General features: G+C 36.5%; 1 protein-coding gene across 3 annotated transcripts in view; it reads left to right on the top strand.

Annotated features, from left to right (window-relative positions):
- The window catches only part of Sycp2 (synaptonemal complex protein 2), a 56,397-nt gene extending 47,891 nt beyond the window's left edge, over positions 1–8,506 (top strand). For all 3 annotated transcript variants that reach the window (XM_076571325.1, XM_076571324.1, XM_076571323.1), the window contains 11 exons: positions 265–470; positions 2,181–2,366; positions 3,144–3,234; positions 3,840–3,995; positions 4,515–4,624; positions 5,664–5,758; positions 5,858–5,957; positions 6,327–6,385; positions 6,498–6,579; positions 6,693–6,749; positions 7,833–8,506. In XM_076571325.1, coding sequence (XP_076427440.1) covers positions 265–470; positions 2,181–2,366; positions 3,144–3,234; positions 3,840–3,995; positions 4,515–4,624; positions 5,664–5,758; positions 5,858–5,957; positions 6,327–6,385; positions 6,498–6,579; positions 6,693–6,749; positions 7,833–7,907 — 1,217 coding nt within the window. In that variant the 3' untranslated portion in view covers positions 7,908–8,506. The remainder of the gene's footprint in view (positions 1–264; positions 471–2,180; positions 2,367–3,143; positions 3,235–3,839; positions 3,996–4,514; positions 4,625–5,663; positions 5,759–5,857; positions 5,958–6,326; positions 6,386–6,497; positions 6,580–6,692; positions 6,750–7,832) is intronic.
- Positions 8,507–15,282: the final 6,776 nt, after the last annotated feature.

Genomic DNA, 15,282 nt, shown 5'->3' with positions numbered 1-15,282 from the left:
GTTGATCATTATATTTCATCTCATACTATATGTATTTTTGCTTAAATTGTTTTTGAAGGTTCTTAAATTTTCAACTGGGGATATTTCAAAGTCTTAGTATTTCAAACATAGTTGGCCTTAAATTATTGAAAGTGTATCTTTTAAAAATACAACTAATTCTTGAGAAATGATAAATTATTAAATCTATCATGCCCTTTACTAGAGCAAGCATGAACAGTAAGTAATACTATATGTTTTATATGTTTCTGTTTATGGGGAATCTAGGTATAGAAAAAATAACAGAAAGGGATTTTACTCAAGATTATGACTACATCACAAAATCTTTCTCACCTTATCCAAAAACTGCATCATCTGAATCCTTAAATGGTAACAATAAAGTTGGAGGTCAGGGAAAATCACCCAGAATCAGTGAGACCAGTACACTGTGTGTGAGAAAGAGTTACTCACCTGTTCCAGGACTACCTTCTTTGGTAAGAATATAATTTTCTTTATTATATGCTTCTGAAAATGGTAAGCCACTTTGTTCATCAAATATGTATTGCATATTTGTTATTTGGTGTTTGTAACATTTAATAGTTTTAGTTATTGAAATGACAAATTGACAAAACTGAAAAAAACGTAGTTGAAAACCATATTGCTTAAGTGCTTAGTTATATAAGGAAGAAACTCATAGGTACTAACCATTGCTTATAATAAAATGGTATTAATGACTGTTTAGGGCTTGTAAGTGTCACTTAGAGCCTTTGTCTAGCATGCATGAGGACCTAGATACAGTACCAGCACTTAAAAAAAAAAAGTACAATACTCACTTAACACACCTCTATCAGAGATCCAAAACTGCTGATTTGTTGAGCCATCTGACCTACCACTTTTAGCTGAGTGGGGTTTTTTTTTTGTTTTTGGTTTTTTGTTTTTTTATTTCTAGAGGCTTTTAAAGGCCCTTTTATTTCAAACCAGTAGTATTTACAGGGGATATTTTGCAAGGTCTGTCTACATCTAGGTAATTCTAACTACCTTCATTATCTTCTGTGATATGTTCTGTGCTCTATGGAATTTTAGTTTGCTACATACTCACTTGCTGGAAACTGATTATGCCCCTTTTCCATAGTTTCTGCTGAGTTCTACATGATGTTTCTGCCTTTACCAGACTGATGTATATGAAGTTCAATCTGTCTTTGGAGTTTCATGGTTCAGTGCATTAATGAGTACTTTCAGTTTTTAGCCATTCTGTGAATTAGTCGTTTTGTTTTTGTGTTAGTAGGGGTTGAGTCCAGTACTTTGTACATACTAGATAAGCATTCTTTACCAAGATACATTTCTAGTCCCATTTATGTTTTCTGATTTGTAAATGGAAGTGTTGCTATATCTTACAGTTTACAGGAAGTTTTATTTTGGGGGTGGTGGTGGTCTTGCTATGTAGCTCTGAAACTGACTATGTAGACAAGGCTGGCCTCAAACTTAGAGATCCACCATTAGCCTCATCCTCCTAAGTTTTGGGATTGAAAGTGGGCATCACTACACTCAGCCTTTATATAGGAATTTTTTTTTTTTTTTTTTTTTTTTTTTTGGTTTTTTGAGACAGGGTTTCTCTGCGTAGCTTTGCGCCTTTCCTGGAGCTCACTTGGTAGCCCAGGCTGGCCTCGAACTCACAAAGATCTGCCTGGCTCTGCCTCTTGAGTGCTGGGATTAAAGGTGTGTGCCACCACCGCCCGGCAGTTTTTGCTTTTGTATTTTATCTTAACAAAAAGGCCAAGAAGTAATAGTTTTTTTGCTCTTGTATAAAAAAAAAAAAAATTAATGATTTTTTTTTGTATTTTGAGTGATCTTGTTGAATTCTATAATTTCCCAGATTGTCATAGACTTTCTATATAGACAGTTATATAAAGTATTATAATTTTTGCATTTGATGACCAGTTCTTGTGTTTTTATGTTCTTTTTCTTATTAAAATAACGTGACTTCTGAAGTATAAAAGCCATACTAGCAGGCATCTTTGCTTATGGGCTTTGCTAGATGCTTGTCATTGAGCTAATTAATGTTCTGTTTAAGTAGATGCTGAATTTTAGCATTGTGTTAATTCTCTAAAATTTTAAATTGTTTGTTTCCTACTATTCAACTTTTTTCTGCATTTAAGTAGTTATCTAACTTCCTTTGGGTTTCTGTATGTCTTATTCTTTCATAGCCCAGAAACACTCCGACCAAGAATAATTATGTTATGAATAGAAAAAATACAAATTCAGTGATAGATAATCAAAGAACCCTACATTATAACAGCTATTCAGATGTAAGCAGTAATAGCTCAGAGAAACATTTTATGGAAACTGAATCTCCAGATAGTCGTGAAAACCATATGCAAAGCAAGAGAGAGGTAATATGCTAATTCAAATTGCTAATCTTCAGTAGGAATCATATTACCAAGTATTTTTCCATCTCAGTGACTTAAGAATCTGCTTTTTAATATGTAGAATGATTTAGTCATGTGAAAAGTTGGGAATTTTAAAGGAAAGTCTTAAAATAATGAAGATATAAGGGCTAAATCCCTTAGTTTATATATTTATAAGATTTTCTGGCTTCATGGTTATATAGAAATTTGATTAGCTGGACTTCTTGTAAGCAGAAAACTCCAATGGTCAATAAGTAAAAATATTTAACAACTTGAGTCATATAGAAGATGAAAATAAAGTATTGTATCTTGGGGTGGGACTAAGATTTGAGCTACCTTTAAGTGGCTAGAAAACACACATATAAAGAGTAGTGATCTAAGTAAAATTCCAGTTTTTAAAAAGCTGTGTTCAAATAGTAAATCACAAGTTTAAAGGTGAAAATGTCACTTTATAAGAAAAAATTTTCTGTAGCTCCCTATTTCCTAACTCAGATAAATAAAGACACTAATAACAAGGAGAAATTGACAATAAGAAATGTCCAAAAAAGTCAGGTAAAAACTAATAGCATAAAATTGATGTTAATCTAATATCAAGATTCATTTGTAGCAGTCTTAAAGATGAAAAGAAAGACTAGATAGACAATGCTATGAAAAAGACTTTGGCAGCATTTGAAATCTGTTGGCTTGGGAGTTTGATAAAGAATAGTCAAAGATGAATATAAGTGTTTATACTACTTTTCTAATTTCTAATATTCATTTTAGGAAAGTCATGCAGCATCTCCATTGTCATTGTCTAGTGAAAGAAGAGAGAAAATATGGTTGGACATGTGCAGTGACAACACTCATGTATCAGGTTTGTAGACATAGTCTTGCTTTTAAAAGACTTACTTTAAAAGTTTTTTGTGTGTTGCCTGCATGAATATATATGCTTCATGTGCATGCAATGTCTATATAGGCCAGAGGTGTCAAGTATGCTGGAACTGGAGTTAAAGATAGTTATGAGCAACTGTCTGGGTGCTGGGAACTGAGCCTGGGTCCTTGTAAGAGCAGCCAGTGCTCTCAACTAGTAAGCCGTCTTTCTAGTCACAGCCTTGCCTTTTAAAGTAATTACTAATTACTTTGAACTTATACCTAAATGAATTCTACATTTCAAGTCATATCATTATTTGTTGTCAGAAATAAAAAGTATATGTACTTGCCGGGCGGTGGTGGCGCACGCCTTTAATCCCAGCACTCGGGAGGCAGAGCCAGGCGGATCTCTGTGAGTTCGAGGCCAGCCTGGGCTACCAAGTGAGCTCCAGGAAAGGCGCAAAGCTACACAGAGAAACCCTGTCTCGAAAAACCAAAAAAAAAAAAAAAAAGTATATGTACTTTAAAATAGTTGTTTAAAAGCTTTGTGATTAAAGAAATAAAGTAGTAGATATATTGAATCAGAACTATTTTTAACGGTTTCTTAAGGTCCCAGTCAACGTAGTTGCAAACGGCTGATGTACCTAGAAGAAGATGATCTAATTAATTCCAATGACGCAGAAGCGGAAGAGGCAGAAGACAGAGAACAGTTGCTTTCTAAAAGACTATGTCAAAGGGAAGATCTGGATTTTCACACCTACAAAAGTAAGCAGATCAAACACTGTCAGACTACAGTTACTTCAGGTCAGCTTCCTATAGTTTGACTTCAACAAAACAACTCTCTTTGTAAAAAACAACTGGGTAAGTCCAAGATGGATATGGACTTTTATCACAAATTTCGCTTTATATAAAAGTTGTAGTGTGGGTCTCAAATACTCAGAGATTCCCCCCCATCATTCTACCATGTCTTAACATTTACATTTTACTGAAGTCTGAGTTACTTGAAGTGGTAGTGTATCACTAGATACTCTTCAGGTGCTTCTTCCTTGTTAGTGGATCCGACTTAAAAGTAACCAATACTGCACCTTAGTTGTTGTTTGTGCCTCAATAGCCCTCTCAAAGGGTTCTGTAACAAGGAAGAATTTCGTTTTTATAAAAAAACAAACAAACCTGTTTTTTTTAAACACAGAATTTTGTTTTCAGTTGGAAGACAAGGATAAATTTGTAGTAATGCATATTTTAATATTAGCTCATTGTTTTCATTTTTAATGTCTAAAATTACAGCTTCATTATCAACACCAGAATTTTCTATTCCTGAGGACTGGCAACAGGAATTACCAGGTGCTGGAATGTTTTATGATAACATCAGCTCAGACTATAAGAGGAAAACTGACGTGAGTTACCTCAAATTACACACAGTACCATAATACACCTCAAGTTTCTGGTAGATGATGGATGGCTTGTCTGATCCTTGGCTAGCAAAACATTCATTTATGAATCTGACTTTGCATATGTGATAAATTGGAATGATTGTCAGATAAAAGACACCTCTCATCACTTCTAAAATCTCTCTGCTATATATATTCCTAATTCTTCTGTTCAACTTTTCTTTGCATTTTGACATTTTGCTTTTTGTGTGTGTGAGGTATGTATGCACACATAGATGCTTGTGGAGGCCACAGGGCTACATTAGGTGTTCTCAGTTGTTCTCCATCTTCTTTTTGAGAAATGATCACTTCATGAAGATACATTTTGTCCATTCACCTATATTGTACCTTCTGGCCAGCAAGCCCCAGATAGCCTGTTTCTGCCTCCTCAGAGTTGGCTTCACAGGTACATGTACCTGCACCTGTCTTTTTTTTTTTCCCCGAGACAGAGTTTCTCTGTGTAGTTTTGGTGCCTGTCCTGGATCTCATTCTGTAGACCAGGCTGGCCTCAAACTCACAGAGATCCAACTGCCTCTGCCTCCCAAGTGCTGGGATTAAAGGCGTGCACCACTACCGCCCGGCTACCTTTTCTTTCTATCCAAAGATAAGATCTGAAATTTCTTAAAATCTTCATTTTTCCCAAGATCAAGAGAATCTCTAATTTTATAGATTCTGTTATGTGTCTCTGGTAGGTGAAAATACGTTTTGTAAAAAATGGTATATTCTATTAAGCTGTGTTCTTGAAGAAAACTATAATTAGTAGCAAATTTTATAAATACTATACATATGTAATATTCCTAAAACAATAGAAAATTGAACTCTATTCAAATCCTGACCAAAACAAGTAGCCACTGCTCTTTTATAAAAAAGTCAACTTTAAATAATTGCATTTTTAGTTTTCTAAGTTTTTCTTAGTTGTTTATGTTATGGAAAGACTTTTTTGTAATACAATCTTGGTTAGCTTGTTATTTTCATAAAAACATTTTAAGTTAAAAGTATTTTTCAGACCCAACATAAAATCATGGATGATTTTACTACAAAGACATTAAAATTGACTCAACAACATCTAATGACAATGACCTATCAAGCTCGGGGACGCAGGTCTGTACCACAATTCTGTCTGTTAGGCCATGCATCTGTGCGCTTATGAGCTGTGGGCCCTATGGTTCAAAACAATCTCATTTTGTCTCTTCTTAATAGGGGTGAAAATCTCGACAAATTCCAAGTCACTCTCCTAGATGAGCTGAAGAAAGTTGAAAAAGACTCACAGACTTTACGAGACTTGGAGAAGGAGTTTGTGGTTTGTGTTTCTAAAAATTAAACATTTCTCAAAATGTTTGAAGTCTATGTATAACTCTTTAAAATTTTGTGCTTTCTGCTTTGAGAGACTGTTGCAGGTTGTTATTTAAAGCATAGCCCTATCTTATAGCAGCTGCATTTGAATTCAGAAATTGTCAACAAATTTATAATGATGATCTTTGATAATGTGGGAGATATCTGTGAGATTTTACTTCTAATACTTGTAATCTGAAAAAGTGTGTGCTAAATGCAGTATTCTTAGCCTATAATCAGTTTTTACTTAAATTTAAAGTAGTAGAAATACATTAATTTTACTTCCAGGTTTTAATTATGTTAAAGTACAAGAGTTTTATTGTACCCTAATACTTAGGACATCGGGGAAAAATTAGTTCAGAAGATGAGGGCATATCACCGAAGTGAGCAGGAGAGGTTAGTACACTTTTCTTAATGGATGGAATCAGTAAGCTTAAAGATGAAACATAGCTGTAGCAATGGAATGTGGACTGATATGTTAAAAGTTAATTATCATTTTATTTATTAGGCTTCGTGTTTTGAAAACTTCACTGGATAAAAATTTTCCTGTCTATAACTCAGTTTATGAAGACAGTATTTTTATATCTGAGGTATAAACTTATCTGTACTTATCTTACTTATCTGTAACCTTAATGTTGGTTAGTCTAACTTGTCTTTTTGTTGTGAAAATTGGAAAAATTTCATGAGGGAAATATGTTCACAGATGCGTTTGATGAAAGCAAATATGAAAATGATGCAAGACAAGCTGCTTAAGGAAATGGTAAGTGAGCTCAGTGTTTTCTTCCATGTAATTGCCAGCTTCTGTGCTGCTTCCTGTCTGCTTTATAAAACAGGCTCTTGCTTTTGAGTCCAGGCTGGCCTTTATGTGTGATTCTCTCACCTCAGCCTCCAATTTTATGCTCAGATTATAGCCATGAACCACCACACTTGTTTGCTTTTTGTCTTTTTGTGGAAGTTTGGAGAAACCAGGTTCAACCTGGTGACTTAGTTCTTTAAATTATGGGAACCTTGTTAGAGTAGATGAGGAATGGATGAAGGAAAAGATAATGATTTGCAAATGTGAAAACTAGGTGAAGAAATGACTTGTTTGTGCTGTTTATAAACATTGTATACTTAAACCAAAACCAAGCAACCCGGACTACTCAGTGGAAGAACTGTTAACCTGCACTTCTGTTAAGCAGTGGCACTTCATTGACTTGCATGAACTTAGTTGGCTTTCTAAAAATCAAGTAGCCACATTTTAGGATGAAGTGTACCCAAGAGAGACTGGTGTCACTGCTTTACATGGACATGTTTAAAGGTTTTCTCAAAGTTTTAAGTATATAATAGTAGTGACCTTTATCTATATAAAGTATTAAAATACCTGAGACTTTAATGGCATGCAGTACTAAGTGGTGCAGAGATTGTGAAACTATAGTCAGCCTTGTACAACTTGAGCAAACAAGCTGCCAAGTTGGTCCTCATTGAAAATTTTTTCTATAGTTTTTTTTTTGTTTGTCTATCTGTTTGTTTAAGGTAGGGTTTCTCTGTATAATGGCCCAGCTATCCTATAACTAGCTCTGTAGATCAGGCTGGCCTTGAACTCAAGGAAATCCGCCTGCCTCTGCTTCCCAAGTACTAGGATTAAAGGCATATGCCACCACTGCCCATCTAGATTTTTTTTAACTCTTCTTTAGATTTTGAATTGTGAAGCTTTGAAAGATTGCAAGTCTTTTCTCCACTACTATGAATATTGATAGTGATGGGAGAATCCTCTAGATACCTCCATGTAGACCTAAGGGACTGGGTGGAATGAACACTAATTGTATCTTTATGCAAATGGTTCTTTTCTCCTTGATCACAGCATAAAGAGGAACTTCTCAACATACGCAGAGGACTGTTGTCATTATTCAAGGTTCATGAAGGAAATGATGTGTGAAATCTGGCTGCTGTCAACACATTTTATCTAATTGTTTATTTTTATGTATAACTGAAAAAAAAAGAAACAACTAAGTAGCTGTTCAAATATTCATCATCCAAGCAGCTGTATTATGTTCAGGAACCTCCAGACTCAAATGTTTTCTTAGAGATGAAGAAACAACTCCAATACAACTTATGTGTATACTCTGAACAAACAGTAAAAGGGCTGGCTTACTTTGGATCATATTTACATTAATTTTTATCTGTGAAATTATTGTCTTTATTAGAGTTACATGAATTGTATTTTTTAATTAATACAGTTTTGGAATAGATATACTGTAATTTGCATAATGGTTTGGAATATACAAGTAATAAAATATTAGCCATCCTTTGAAACTCTGCTTTAAAATGTGTACTTGTTAGTCCCTTTACACTTTGAGATATTTATGGTTCCAGTGTACTAAAAATGGACTAAAGACCTAAAATTGTAGCTACTTCATAAATATTTTAACTCCAAAGCAGGCTGCTTTGCCAATGCTTTCTAAGCTCCTGGTATTCATAAAATTTTCTGTTGGATTATTTTTGAAATAAATGCTCACTTCACTTGAGTAAATATAATTACTTTATGATCACTATTCTATTTTATGAACCATGAATTACAAGCCACCTTCAGTCAGACACTTGAAGGATACTACCAAGCAGCATTGCTCTCCTTTGTGTGTTTCAAGGTGGTATAGAATATTTAAACAATACCAGTATTCAATGTTATAATGGTAAAGTGGCTTCTTAGTTACTTACAAAATATATTCTTGGTGTATTCAGTTGACCTCTGCTAAGATTTTAAGACTTATGAAGAAAATAATGGAGTTTCTATTTCAAGAGCAAGAGATAGCCCCTTAGATAGTTGTGTGTACAGCAAAGATTTGCTACGATTAATTTTGTAGCTCATGTTTTATTTTTGAGACAGGGTCTGTGTAAACCAAGCTAACCTCAAATTCAGATCTGCCTGCTAAGATTAAAGTCATGTGTCCCCAACATCTAGCCTTAAGATATATGTTGTAATGGTTAGTTTTAGTGTTTTTCAAATTGTTGTGCATTTTTAAGCACATTAAGTAAAAGTTATCTTTAAGATTATTCTAAAATAATCCCTAGAAGAAAATAATTCATTTTTTTCATGAACCACAAGTTTTTAGTGACATCAATGGTTACACTGTTTTGAACTTTAATATACTATGATACCAAAAATTAAAAAGGAATTTAGTGAAGTGGGCTGTCACACTAATGGAGTACTTTTTAACAGCAATAGTCTCTGTTATTTACCCAACTTTATGCTCATTTTTTGCATAAATTAGGCAAGTAATTTTGATTATGAGTTAGAGTATAGAAACTCAAAATAGTTTTGATAATTTAGCTGTGAGTTGTTCTGTCATTCATTTTTAGTGTTAATGGTGTATTCATTTATTTTTAGATTTAGACCAGGAGTTAGAAACTTGGTATTCAAGTTCTATGTGATAATATGCTTTAGGATTTGTGGGACAAGAAACAATTTGGAAATAGAATGTATTTCATTTAGAAATATCAGAACTGGACAGAGAAGTATGTAGGCTAACTGCATATCCTAACCTCTTACTCTTCTCCTCCAGATAGGTCCCTAGTGTCCCAGTGTAGTAGACCATTTGCTGTGCCTCCCCTTTCTCTCTGCCTCATCTCCAGCAGACCATGCAGATCTTCTCTTCCAACCTCCCTGACTCATCCTTTATCCCAACCCTCAACTCCAGCAGGCATTCCTTGGGAGCACACAGGCCACACTGGCCAGTGAATCAGATAGAGGTGACTACAGATCTTCCCTCCTCTCCAAATCCAATTAACAAGTTTGACCCCCAGCTCTATAGCAGATCACCTGTTGTGTCCTCTCCTTGTTCTCTGCCATTCCTAGAGGACTAAGCAGAGCTTGGTAGAACCTTCCTCCTGTGGGGCCCCCTCGGTGCTCCCTATCTATCTCCATCCCAATTACTAAGGATCAACTCCCAATACCTAGAAACACATTCTACACAGAACCCCCAGTGGCCACACCTGGTAGGATCCCAGAAAAATTCCTTACCAGGTAACACAGCCATCATATCCTAAGAATCAGAGAGGGCAACAGAATGCAAGGAACAAAACATCCAACCAACAAAGACAAGACCAGATGTTAGCAACTAGAATTACAATTATCCCAAACCCGATATCTAGACAGCAACATAAAAACACAGTAACAGCCAGGACAATATGTCACTATTAGAGCCCGGCAACCCTACTACAGTGGGCTTTGAGAAATTGAACATAGCTGAAGCATAAGACAAGACTTTAAAATAGCCTTTATAAGAATGATAGATGTCCTTAAAGAGGAAATGAATAAATAAATCCCTTAAATCTATGAAAACACAAACAAGCAGTGGGAGGAAGAGTAGAAGTTCAGGACATGAAAGTGAAAATAGAATCAATAAAGAAAACCCAAACTGAGGGAAATCTGGAAATGAAAATAAGGACTCAAACAGGAACCTCAGAGGCAAACCTCACCAACATAATATAAGAGATGGAAGAGAGATTATCAGGCATTGAAGACAAGATAGAAGAAATCAATATCTTGGTCAAAGAAAATGTTAAATCTAAAATACTCCAAGGCACAAAACAGCCAGGAAATCTGACACTATGAAAAAGACCAAATCTACAAATGATAGGAATAGAAGGAGAAGAATTCCAGGTCAAAGACACAGAAAATATTTCCAACAAAAGCATTGACAATTAACCTAACCTAAAAGGGATGTCAAGGTACAAGAAGTATACAGAACACCAAACAGACTGGGCCAGAAAAAAAAATTCTCAGCACATGGTTTGGATGAAAATGGCTTGCATAAACTCATAGGGAGTGGCATTATTTGAAAGGATTAGGACATGTGGCCTTGTTGATGAAAGTGTATCACTGGGGGTGGGCTTTGAGGTTTCAGAAGCTCAAGCCAGGCACAGTGGCTCACTTTCTCTTTCTGCTGCCTGCCAATCCAGATGTGGATCTCCCAGCTTCTTCTCCGGCACCATGTGTGCCTGCATGCTGTCTTATTTCCTGCCATAATGAAAATGGACTAAACCTCTGAACTGTAAGCCAAGCCTCAAATAATGTTTTCCTTTATAAGAGTTGCCATGGTAATGGTGTGTCTTCACAGCAACAGGAATCCTAAGACAGGATTTGGTACCAGGAATAGGGTTATAGGCTTGACTTTGCTTTTGTTTGAAGGAATGTGGACTTTGGATTAGAAAAGCAGTAGAATGCTTTAAGTGGGGCTTAAGATACCATATGAGGCCGGGCAGTGGTGGCGCACGCCTTTAATCCCAGCACTTGGGAGGCAGAGCCAGGCGGATCTCTGTGAGTTCGAGGCCAGCCTGGACTACCAAGTGAGTTCCAGGAAAAGGCGCAAAGCTACACAGAGAAACCCTGTCTCGAAAAAGCAAAAAAAAAAAAAAAAAAAAAAAGATACCACATGATTAGTAGCATGAAAGATAGTGGTGCTGAGGGTCATTTGAACTGTGGGAGGCCTGGCTTAAGAAGTTTCAGAGGAGAAGAATATTAGTATGTGGCCTTGAGACTATTCTTGTGATATTTTGGCAAAGAATGTGGCTGCTTTCTGTCCTTGTCCAAAAAAATCTGCTAAAGGCCGTGTATTAACATCTTCAGCAGAGGAGATTTCTAGACAGCCTGGTATTGACTGTTGCTTTGTTATTAGTGGCCATACTTATGCAGATCTATAATAAAATGAGCAAGCTAAGCAAGAAAAAATCTAAAATGTACAGTTTGAGGAGAAAAGGGGCACCAGGAAGTGTAAACAGATTAAAGAAAAGCCTGAAGCTAAGTGGAATAAAGGGAGTGACCTCAGAGCAAGACCCCACCCAGCTAAGCTTCCAATTTATGAAAAGGAAAGGAAAGCTTAGGGTTGGGTGTGGTGGTGCACACCTTTAATCTACACACTGGAAGGCAGAGGCTGGAAGATCTCAAAGTCTAAGGCCAGCGCTGGTCTACAGAGCAAGTTCCAGGACAGCCAAGCTTAGGCAGTGAAGGAAACCATTGAAAACAGAGAACTGGTGAAATGTAATTGAGGGAGCCATGTTCCAGCCCCAGCAAGCAACAGAACTTGGCAGGTTCATCCACATGGTACTGGCTTTAGAGTCAAGGATACAAGATGTGAGATTGTGGAATCTCGCTTGTCAACTAAGGAAAGCTGCTGAGGCCAGGCATGTGTCAGGGATATCCCTGAATGGAGGACCAGAGAGGCCATTGTGTGAAGCGGTGAAAGTGAAACCTAGATTTCCTTGGAGATTCCAAGATGTTGGGGATGTCAGAGCTGTGGGATACCTTCAGAGAGAGCTGTAGACTAGGTATGGAACCAGCCCAAGAAAAGTATGTTGCAGTCAACAAAGCTGGAAGGAGTTAAAAGATCTGAAGAGCACTTCAGACATAGAGATTCAGAGTTTGGAGTTTACCCAGCTGGTTTTCAATCTTGCTTTAATCAAGTGTTTTTCTAACTATGGTCCCTTTTCTCCCTTTTGAAATGATAATGTATATCCTGTGCTGAATATATGTTGGAAGTATATGATCTGCTCTTTTATTTTGATTTTACAAGGGGTTTTAGTTAATAGATTACCATGGGTCTCCAAAGAAACTGAGCTTTGGAGTTTTGAACACTGGAGACTGTTATAGACTACGGATAGAGATTTTTGAAGTTGGACTGAATGCATTTTTACATTATGATATAACTACAAGCCTATGGGGGCCAGAGAGTTGGAATGTGGCCTTTTGAATGGAAATGGCCCCCATATACTCATATAGAGTGGAATTATTTGGAAGGATTAGGATGTGAGGCTTTGTTGGAGTATATATGGCCTTGTTGGTAGAAGTGTCACTGCAAATGGGCTTTGAGGTTTCAGAAGCTCAAGCCAGGCCCAGTGACTTACTCTTTCCTTTTGTTACTAAATAGACCTAACAGACACAAAATATTTCACCCAAACATAGAATACAGCACTTTCTTAGCAGGTCATGGAACTTTCTGTAAAACTGAGCACATACTCGAACACAAAATAAGACTTGATAAATACAAGAAAAATTACCACCACTGATAAAAGCTGGATATCAGAAGCCATTAGAAAGCTTACAAACTCATGGAAACTGAACAATTCACTACTGAATGAAATATGGGTCAAGACAAAAATTAAGAAAGAAAGGACTTTCTAGAATTGAATGAAAATGAAAACACAACATACCCAAACTAATGGAACAGAATGAAGGCAGTTATAAGAGGCAAGTCCATAGAACACTAAGTACCTGTATTTAACATATATATATATATATATATATATATATATATCCATAGTCAAGCCAAGCACTGGGCCAAGGTCCAGTTGAAGCTTCCAGTTGAAGAGAGGGAGGAGGGATTATATAAGCAAGGGGGGTCAAGATCATAACAGGGAAATACACAGAAACAGCTAACCCAAGCTTGTGGGAGCTCACAGACTCTGAACCGACAGCTAGTGAGCCTGCATGGGACCAATCTAGGCCCTCTGCATGTGGGTAACAGTTGTGTAGTTTGGTCTGTTTGTGGGGTCCCAGCAGTGAGACCAGGATCTGTCCCTGGTGCATGAGCTAGTTTTTTGGAATCTGTTCCCTGCTGGGGATGCTGTGAAGGTGTTGCTCTGATTGATTGATAAATAAAATGCTAATTGGCCATTAGCTAGGCAGGAAGTATAGTGTTGGTAGGATAAGGAGAGAGAATAATTCTGGAAGTGGAAGGCTGAGTCAGGAGACGCTGCCAGCTGCCGCAGCCATCAGAAGTGAGGTGTAAAGTACTGGTAAGCCACAAGCCATGTGGCAACTTATAGATTAATAGAAATGGGTTAATTTAAGTTATAAGAACTAGATAGCAAGAAGCCTGCCACGACCATACATTTTATAAGTAATATAAGTCTCTGTGTGTTTACTTGGGTCTGAGCGGCTGCAGGCTCTGGTGGGACTGGAGAAATCTCCAGCTACAATTCCCTATGGTGGGATGCCTAGCTCAGGCTTGATGCAGGGTGGGAGGAACTTAGTCCTGCCTCAACTTAATATATATTGCCATGCTTTGCTGACTTGTGTGGAAGGCCTTACCCTTTCTGAGGAGTAGATGGGGGGGGGTTAGAAAGGAGGTGGAGGAGGGAGGGGAAACTGTGGTTGGTATGTAAAATAAGTAAAAAAAATTAATAATAAAAAAATTGGAGAGATCTCATACTGGTAACTTAACAACACACCTGTAAGATGTAGAAGAAAAAAAGAAATCACACCCCAAAGGAGTAGATGGCAAGAAATAATCAAATTCAGGGTTGAAATCAGTAAAATTGAAACAACAACAAAATAAAAATAATGAAACAGAGCTGGTTCTTTGAGAAAACCAGTAAGATTGACAAACCCTTAGCCAAATTATAAGGCAGAGAGAGAAGATCCACATTAACAAAGTTAGAAATAAAAAGGGAGATGTAACAAACACTGACTAAATCTAGAGAATCATAAAGACATTTCTTTAAAACCTGCACTTCACCAAACTGGAAAATCTAAAAGAAATGGGTAGTTTTCTCTTTGCATACTACCTACCAAAGTTAAATCAAGATCAGATAAGCAATATAAACAGAACTATAACCCTAGTAAAATAAAAGCAGTACTTAAATGTCTAACAACAAAAAGCCTAGGGCCAAATTGTACCATGCTAAAAGAAGAGCTAATCCCAATACTCCTCAAATTATTCCACAAAATAGAAACAGAAGGAACATTGCCCAATTCTTTTTATGAGGTCACAATTACCCTGATATCTAAAATACACTGACAGAACAAAGAGAATTATATACTAATTTCCCATAATTATGAACATAGATGCAAAAATTGTCAATAAAATACTTTCAAACTGAATCCAAGAAAAATCTCAAAAAGATTATCTACTATGATCAAGTAGGATTCACCCTAGAGATGCAGGGATGTTCAACATATGTAAATCAATAAATGTAATTCACTGTATAAGCCAATTTAAAGACAAAAAACATGTGATCATCTCATTAACTGCAGAAAAGGCCCTTGACAAAATCCTTCACTCCTTCACTAAAAGTCCTGGGAGAGATTAGGGATACAAGGGACTTACCTCAATATAATAAAGGCAGTTTACAGCAAGCCCATAGCCAACATCTTAAATGGAGAGCCACTTAAACTAAAATCAGGAACAAGACAAGGTTGTCTTCTCTCTCCATACCTATTCAATATAGTAAGTAGTATATGATGTCTTATCTAGAACAGTGAGACAACTGAAGGAGATAAATTGAATACAAATTGAAAAGGAAGAAATTGAAGT

Source organism: Peromyscus maniculatus, chromosome 4 (genome assembly GCF_049852395.1).
Source record: "Peromyscus maniculatus bairdii isolate BWxNUB_F1_BW_parent chromosome 4, HU_Pman_BW_mat_3.1, whole genome shotgun sequence".
Lineage (NCBI taxonomy): Eukaryota > Metazoa > Chordata > Mammalia > Rodentia > Cricetidae > Peromyscus > Peromyscus maniculatus.
This window is presented reverse-complemented; position numbering and strand designations above follow the sequence as displayed.